At 44.6% G+C, this 9,118-nt stretch overlaps 1 protein-coding gene across 1 annotated transcript in view; it reads right to left on the reverse strand.

Moving 5' to 3' along the window:
- LOC126531884 (uncharacterized) overlaps window positions 1–7,156 on the reverse strand; it is an 82,849-nt gene extending 75,693 nt beyond the window's left edge. The window contains exon 1 of the mRNA XM_050179618.3: window positions 6,962–7,156. Within this exon, the coding sequence (XP_050035575.1) occupies window positions 6,962–7,084 (123 nt within the window). The 5' untranslated portion in view covers window positions 7,085–7,156. The remainder of the gene's footprint in view (window positions 1–6,961) is intronic.
- Window positions 7,157–9,118: the final 1,962 nt, after the last annotated feature.

Here is a 9,118-nt window from a genome sequence, read left to right on the forward strand (position 1 = left end):
GTAGTGACTGAATATTTCTAGGCACTTTGAAAGATCTACAGCAGCCTTATCGGCAATGATGCTGGGCAAGAAGACGCCCCTTGCTTGTAGGTAAGGAGGACAGTGCGAGAGAAACCACATATGTCGGAAGGGACGACAGGAGCGACAGCTAGGTTTACGTTGACACTGTGCAGGGATGCAGAAAACTGTCGCTGCGCAGCACCAGTGCGCTTGTCACCATTGTAGCGAAAGAGAGGGCAAGTTGAATAGAGTGCTGTAGGGCCCAATATAGGAGGGGCCCGGAAGGGAGAGAGAAAGGCAGCAACCAGTGGCATGGAACTGGGTGTCACAACACACATACAAGGTATGTCCTGTTCCGGCTAATTCTGTGGCCCAGCTGAGCTGCGGAAAGACAGAGAGAGAAAGGATCTATGAGGCTTTCAAAGCTGTGTCTGGGTACATTATGTCTCTCCTTTGTCTCCGTCGGTTCCCGCACTGTAGCCTTCCACTATGTTGAAACCTGATACGTCCTTGGCTCTAGTCGATTTAGGGAGCTTCCGAGTAGCTATTTGCGAACGTTTACCGTACAGATGACACCACGTCAGCTCGCGCGGATTCTTAGCAGGGGCAACAAATAACTCAGAATGGCTACTTGAGTGGCAAAGTGAAATAAACGGGACCTATTATTTTTTCTGCCCGTCCCCCTGAGGCGCACAAGGAAGAAACATCAGGCTGCGGCCAGCGTCTCAGTTTTCGCGTAGAGGGCGCCCATCTGGGCTCCCTTTCATCACTGCGCATTCCGGAGGCTGTTGTGCTTGACGATCTTTCGGAACAAAGCATGCTTCACTGGCAGACGTGCAGCTGTCTCTGGTGCTATTCACACTTCGTTGTTTACTCAAGGCGACTAAATCGATGTCACCTGAGACTTACGGACAAGCAGTGATGTTCCGTATCTCTGGCTTTCCGAACGGCCAGAACTGACAAGTGAGACGAATGCCGGCCCTGACTACGACTAGACCTGGCGCCGATGGTGACGCGTAAACAATGGCAACTCACTTCAAGACAACAAAGCCACCCTGCGACTACCGCCAAGGCCAGTCTCCGAATCCTGACAGAGTGACAGTCACGAAGAGGCCACTAATTGATGAAAAGGACATTGTCGAGGACTCCCGCGGAAATGCGTCGACTGCACGTTCACAGTTTGCCACGTGGTTGCCACGTATTGTGCAACGTTGGAGACCAGGGAGCCGGCAGAAAGGTAGGACGCTGGGGGCGGGAGGTTGCGAACCGTTCGGCGTTTGTGATTGGCCAGCGAGATCCCTCGACGAGTGAAAGAGGGAAATAAACGGCATAAAAAGCGTATCTGGACTGCTGTCAAGGAGGGCTTGGACATGCAAAGAGTTTACCATGTTGTTTGCTCCGAAAATTGGATGAGGCATTTTTGTAAAACTCAATCAGGTGCATTTTAATATAAACTTTCTTCTCATCTCTCAAAGTTCGCTCCGGACCTCTTCTTTCTCCTGGCACCTGGCATATGACGCCATTCATGGAACCTTCGTGCCCGCACGGACCCTCGGCTTCACAAGGAGGCACATGAGCCGCCCCGGACGCTCAATATTTCCTTTAGTGCACGCTCTAAATTTACGGATGAAAAAAAAAATTATCTGCTCCCGTTCACGGGTGTGTTGGAAACCAGTACGATGTTCACGTGTTTAACGCAGCGACAAAGTGGTCGAAAGCGCAAATTCGGGAGATTTCTCACGCGCGGGCGGTGGTTGTTCAGCGGCAGGTGAAAGTGTGTCGCTGTTTGTCCAATAGATTCCTGCTTGCACACCTCGCGTCGAGTTTTCTACACAACGTTGCTGGAATCACAGTCAACGTTCTGATTATTTTTATAAAGCAAGACCGAATTCGAATCTGCTGTATCTGGGGCGCTATTCTGGACACGCATGGCGGCTGCACGGCCGCCATTATCCGCCACGTTTATTTTCTGATTGGCTGTCGAAAGGTCACGTGCTTTGAAATTTGTGTCGGGAAGCGGAAGTATTGCAAAATGCAATTTTGCGTATTCATCAAGATGACGAAACGTGACGTGGAGCTGCAAATTTTATGGACTAATAGATTTTTTTGGTCCTTGGCAGCTATATTGCGATGTTAGCGCTTCAAAAAGAATATGAGCGATAGCATGCACAACCAGTGCAATGCATGTGCAATTGCGCGAATATGTGGTGGCGATCCAAGATATGCGCCATGCCAGCTTGCTGATTGCCTGAAGGAATATCTCGTGAGGAGCGTCACAGTAAGGGCTGTTTCGTAAACGTCATTTTGACGATGCGTGACGTTGCGCTGGGCCGCCATTGCTGAGATTTCCTGCCATAATTTTTGCTGCGACGAGCCGTGCGAATTATGCTAATGAGCAGCCATATGCAATGGCAGCCGAGAGGAATGCGTATCGCCACATTTTCCCCGTCGTTTGGCACCACGAAAATATTTTCTTCATAACGCGTGCTCATAGTATTTGCGTCGCTCTCGGGTGGTGTTGACATTTGTGTTTGGGGCCATCATTTTTTAAAAGAACGCGTTTATACGAAATAATATTGGTTGAACATAGCAAACTTTCGGCAATGTTGTCCACTTTTCACTGCTGCATTTGTATTGTAATCAAGATGAATGCCTTTTTGCACAATCAAAAGTTATGACAACGGCCTCTTTCTAATTTATAAAAAGAAATGTACGCAAGGCGGTGCCTTGAAGTTTCCTCCCCTCGGTGCGAGTAACCAGCGAAATGAACAAGAGATGGCAGCGCCGGCGCTTGCGTCGCGCTAGTGGATATCTCTGGCTCGCGCAACACTATCGGTGATATTCGGCCGTTTCTCAGCCAGCCGAGTCGGGCTGAGTCACTTGCGTTTCACGAAATAGCGATAACGTGGCCGAACGTGCGCGCATCACCACTGGTAGGTCGCGTATGTTGTCTCAAGCAAGAAAACAAGCGCGTTGGCGCCAACATGCGATGACTCATTCCATTTTCCGGGGACACGCATCCTAGCTAATAAAGCAGACGACGGCTTGTACGCAGCAGACGACGGAAGCGAGAAGCGTTTTCAAGGGAATCATCATATGCTTTGAGATAGCTGCTTTATTTTTGCTGCGGAGGAAAACTGTTTTGCTTTACTGATAACGCTACATTCAGTGCCTTCATTTCAGTTTCTTAGGCGAAACGTCAAGTTGGCGTCACGTTACGTAAGCAAAACTGGGCCACCAGCGCCATTTTGTTTGCGTCGCGCCTACGTCATGCATCGAAGAAAATGGCGGAATGTCCAGAATAGCGCCCCTGCTGTTCTTATGAGACGACGACAAAGTTGAAAGTTGAAGTTGAAAGTTGAAGTTGAAAGTTGAAGTTTATTTTCACCACTAACAGTACAGTGTGTTTTACACAGAACAGTTGTGGCGTGGAAAGTGGGAAAAAAGCTGCGCAGATGCAGCTTGACTAGCCCCACCTCCCATCCGTACAAAGCAGCAGAACGACAGCACAGCAAACGTCATACAGTCTTAACGTATTATAGAAAAAAGAAAAATAAGTAAAAACGTGTACAATAATTGTCAAGTATACATAATTATATGCGCCCTTGGGTGCCTACAAGTACATCAATCATTCAAACTTCATACAGTCTTAACGTATTATAGAAAAAGAAAAATAAGTAAAAACGTGTACAATAATTGTCAAGTATACATAATTATATGCGCCCTTGGGTGCCTACAAGTACATCAATCATTCACGCACAAAAAACCAAAAGCAACGACAAGAAAATTATTGCAAGGTAACATAACAGTAAGACATACTGTAAACAGAAAGGAGGGCTTTAGTTAGACACAATTTTTCTAGGCTTGTAGCAGATTATGTAAACATGTTGAATAACTCCCTGCCCGAAAGGACACGCAAGTGATCTTCTGTAAGCTTGAACGTATTGAGTACATGTGGAATGGTGAATTTTAACATTTGAAGACCGTAGTTCGTTCGTGTTCGGGGAATGTGCCAGTGTTCAGAATTTCTGATGGGACGCAATGAAATGTTCCGTTGTAATTGCGCTAAACTTCTCAAGTTTAAGCTATTTCTACGAATTTCTGACCTTAACGACAACAACAATTGATGTTCATAGGCAACACTGAATTTTAAAATCTTAAACTTCATAAATAAATGAGATGTATGATCTCTATAGCCTAAATTGGCAACAGCCCGCAAAGCACACTTCTGAAGTGTATATATCTTTTTCTTTAATGTTTGTGTTCCAGATGCCCATACCAACTGGCAGTAGCGTAGGTGGGAACTAAAAAGCGCATTAAAAATATGAAGTTTCTGGGGAACCGGCAGAAACGACTGACACCTCCTTAGCATACCTAGGGATTTTCTTAGTTTAATACATAATTCTTCAATGTGAGAATCCCACAGCATATGTTGATGAAAGATAATACCTAATGTTTTGACGGTCTCTGAAAGTTCAAGTTCAAAATGATTTAGTAGCAGTTTATGTGAGTACTTGCAAGCCGTTCCTTTCGCGCGGAAAAGAACGGCCTTGGTTTTAGAGCTGTTGATTTGTAATGAATTGCGACAAGACCATTCGGATAAATTATGTAAAGTTTCATTAGCGGCTTGAATCAACTCATCTAGGTTTGCTCCTGTAAAAAATAAGCTCGTGTCATCTGCATAGATAATGTATGTTATTGATCGATCTATGTTTACAATATCATTAATATAAAGGTTAAATAAGAGAGGGCCTAATATACTTCCCTGCGGTACACCACGTTTGATTTTTTCGGGCATAGATATTTCCCTATTTATTGACACACACTGGTACCGGTCGCTAAGATAGCTCCTTATTAAGTCAAGTGTAACGCCTCTGATGCCATAATAGGGCAATTTTTCTAACAATGTTTGGTGATCAATGCTATCAAACGCTTTTGTAAAATCTACGAATATGCCTAGTGTGAGCTTTCTTGCTTCAATGTTGCCTAGTATGACCTCTTTCTGATGTAGAAGTGCTGTCTCTGTCGATACACCTGACCTGAAACCGTATTGTGCCACTGTAATCACAGAATGCATGTCCAAAAATCTTGAAAGTCTAGTGAAAATAATTTTTTCCAGAGCCTTTGAAAATACTGGCAATACCGATATTGGTCTGTAATTACTCATTTCGTTTTTGTCGCCACTTTTGTAAAGTACCGCGACCTTGGCTTTTTTCATACGCTGAGGGAACAGACCTGTGTTTAAAACAAGATTATATATATGGGTCAAACAAGGTACTAATAAATCGAGGACAAAAATAACCGGTTCCATTTTTATGCCGTCAATGTCTTCGCTTTTACTTTTTTTAAGTTTCATAAAAACATTAGTTACCTCAGATTGTTCTGTGGGGCAAATGAATATCGAGGGTGCTATTGGCGTGGGTAAATAACTTAACGCATTCCCATCGTGAGTACTGTCCGATAAAGAACTAAAGTGGTCGTTAAATTTATTGGCCAACGCTTTTCCCTTAAATACATGTTTGTCAATTTTAAGTTCGTTGACGCGGGGCGCTTGTTTACGTGAAAATATAATTGTATTTAGGGTTTTCCACATTTGTTTGGTGTCTATGATGCCGTCGAAAATAGTAAAGTAATAATTACGTTTGGCTAGCCTTAATATTTTGGCAAGACTGTTCCTGTAAGTTTTAAACATGTTTAGCGCATCTAAATCGCGATTTTTCAAGAACGCCTGGTACAGCTTGTTTTTTGTACGTATCATTTTTAAGTGACTTATTGTTATCCAAGGTTTACGTGCGCGTTTTGGCTTCGTTATTTCTTTGTAAGGGAAGCATCGTTTATAGAGAGAGGAAAAAATTTCAATGAAACACTCATATGCGGTATCAGCCGAAGAGCACGCAAGAACCTCGTTCCAATCAGTCATGACGAGTTCATCTCGGAACTGAGACAGTGCAACCGTGTTGATGTCCTGATATATTATTTTCGCAGTGATGTCTTCTGTCGTATGAGATGTGTCAGTGACTAAGTAAATGGGCAAATGGTCACTAAGGGTCACATTATTTTGACACGCGTACCTTTTTATCTTTATCGGGTGACCCCGTTTGAGCGTCTAACAAACGTTATCGCACAGCGCAGGACGCGCCTGCATGTATTGGAAGTTTTTGGAAGTTATCGATGGTTCCATCCGCTGTCTGTTTTCACCGAAGCTTGTCTAATCTGATTTCATGGCGCGGTGAGAATGGTGTAGAACTTTGTGGAAAACACAGGGGCACCAGCAATTACCCGGAAAGTTCGACGAGTGATGTATAAAAGACGACGCGCTTGACCAGCACCACCTAGATAGCACAAGGCCTGTTCGCTCCTATCCATGACGTCATGCTACCTGGCCCGACTGCCATAGAATCTAATGGGGATGCTCCCGAGTAAGCAACAGTGACTTTGACGTCGCCGCTTTCGTCATGCCAGCCTTGGCAATGGAAATTTCGGGCCAAGTAGCATGCCGTCATGGAGCGTAGCCAGCAGGCCTTGTGCTATCTAGGTGGTGTTGGCTTGACCCGCTGATCAGATTTTCCACGATCGCGAACTGTGTTCGCCGCTGTCGTTTTTCCTGGAGTGTTGCCTATTTTTGAGGGCACAAGTTCGCCCAATAGAAAGCTAGTTTCGTTAGGCACAGCTTCGGTGCTTTCTTCAGTCACTACCACGTCACAATATATATAACCAGCGCTATAGTGGCGGGAGTCTTATCCGTAAGGGGCGTAGCAGAGAAATATTTCTGGCTCGTACAAATTTAATTTCGTTTAATGCAAGCAGTAGACTTTGGACTACATTGAGCGACATATTCTTGTGATTTAAAACAAACTAGAACTCATTATGGCATATTACCACAAATTAGGGAATTGGGCACTGGATTAATAAGTTGTAAAATATGCGCACATTTCCAATGGTAGCGCAGAAGACAACTTACCAAAGCAGGCTTGTCGGGATTAGTAAGGCATGCTTCTTTTGTAGCCTCAAAGAAAGAACTGTTCGATATTTGAACTTCAGGGTAGGGCGAATAGATGATGCCACCTTCGATTCGAGCCTTCATTGTGGACCACCGTTCCTGTCCTTAGGACGAAGTGCGCTGCAGTGGCCGCGATTTTCTGTCACTTAGAAACGACAGACCTGGAATGCCATTACACAGGCTTGCAAAACCAGACAAGCAAGATTTGTAACGAGAAACAGCTTGAACGTGTGATAACGATGCACTTCAGATGCGTGAGGAGCTGATTCACCTTTATTAGCACTGATAAATTATCTCCTGTACAAACAGTACTACTTGGAGAGTGAAATGAACAGTGATATCTCCTATTCACGGATCGCGCAACTTCATTGTTTCGATGCTTTCCTTTGCTGTGACCAAGTGTGTGGATGGGAACTGATGCAAGCGCGCGATTCTGACAGGACGTGCGAAATCCGATAGCCTGGAAGCAATGAAGCAAGCTTGGGCACTTCACTTGATCTGCCTCAATACCATGTCGAAGCGGGCAAAAAAGGCGAAATACAAGTACCTTCTCTATAAGCTTCTCGCCCAATTCCGCAGGTATTGGGCGAAAAAATTAATTATGTGCATTGGTAAACATTAACCTGTCACACATCTTTATGCTAAAAAAATACAAAGAGATTCCTGCAAAATTTTGTTGCCGCTGAATGTTGAATTTCGAAACCGTACAGACTGAGCAAGAGGTGGAAAGTCATCACAGTTTCACGAGGCTATGAACAGTGCTATAAATATGTGTACAATATATGCCAGGTAAATGCATCGTAATCTATTTACTGAGGCCGCCTTTGCGTTCTATAACAATACCGCGCAATCATTAAACAGTTTAAAATGACTGTAGACAATTTATCCCAGACCGGCCCTAGTAAAACTGCCCCTAATATCGCGTAACGAAAATCTGGTAGCTACGAACAGATCGGGCCTGGACGACACGTACGGCTAAACACGTTGTTAGAATTTTGTGATTTTCCTATGAGCAGCACTGCAGCAAGTGTGAGGGCGCTGTCAGTGCACAGTGATACCTTGTTATGATGAAAGGGTAGAAAGCTTTAGGCGTTTCTGGAGGGATAGTGCGATAATTGGAAGGGTGAAATTTGTGGAGTTTTAACACGATAATGCTGACTCGTCACACAATCGAACATAATCACAATCGAACATAAACGATCAGTGGTTTATTTGCAACAACCTCAAGGTGCACAGGTACGCAAGAGTCCGAATTCGGAGTGTAAGGGCGAAAATGCAATGGCAAAATTAGAAATTAAGAAGCCGTTGAAAACTTTGACATTGATTGGTTCACATTATTAGACCAAAAACAAGTCTCACCCATCGCGCTTTTGTTGAAAAGCGTGAACTTAGCATCGGTTACATGCAATCGAGTTGGTCTTTACTCCTAATAACAATGGAAACTGCTCCACTGGACTCTCGAGCGAGTTTTTTTTCATATAAATACAAGAGGAAACTATAGCCTCTTTCTTTTGCCTTCTCTTTCGCGGCTCGAAGAGGTTTTTGGCGTTAACGAGTGAAATTTTCCTGAATGAAACGTTTCGGTCCGCTCTTATTGAGCGCGTTCTTTCCTGCAGCCATGCGCGCCTTATCTGTTATTTGGCAAGCCTGATAATAATTCCGGAAACTTTATCTTGCCTCTCTTGCAGGCGGTGAGCCGATACAACTGCAGCGTCAGTAAGCCGAGGGACTCGAAGTGTGTCTGCAACCCGATGTATTGACGATAACAGGTTCTCGCCTGCAACAACAGGGACACCATGTACTTCCAGCTTAAATTAAATTATGGGGTTTTACGTGCCAAAACCACTTTCTGATTATGAGGCACGCCGTAGTGGAAGACTCCGGAAATTTCGACCACCTGGGGTTCTTTAACGTGCACCTAAATCTAAGTACACGGGTGTTTTCGCATTTCGCCTCCATCGAAATGCGGCCGCCGTGACCGGGATTCAATCCCGCGACCTCGTGCTCAGCAGCCCAACACCAACTTCCAGCTTAAGGCTGCGAAATTCGAGGTCATTTACTTGTTGCTTAGGCTCGCGTTGTAATGCGGCGTTAACCATGTGCTTTTCTTCTAGCTAT

Source organism: Dermacentor andersoni, chromosome 4 (genome assembly GCF_023375885.2).
Source record: "Dermacentor andersoni chromosome 4, qqDerAnde1_hic_scaffold, whole genome shotgun sequence".
Taxonomy (NCBI): domain Eukaryota; kingdom Metazoa; phylum Arthropoda; class Arachnida; order Ixodida; family Ixodidae; genus Dermacentor; species Dermacentor andersoni.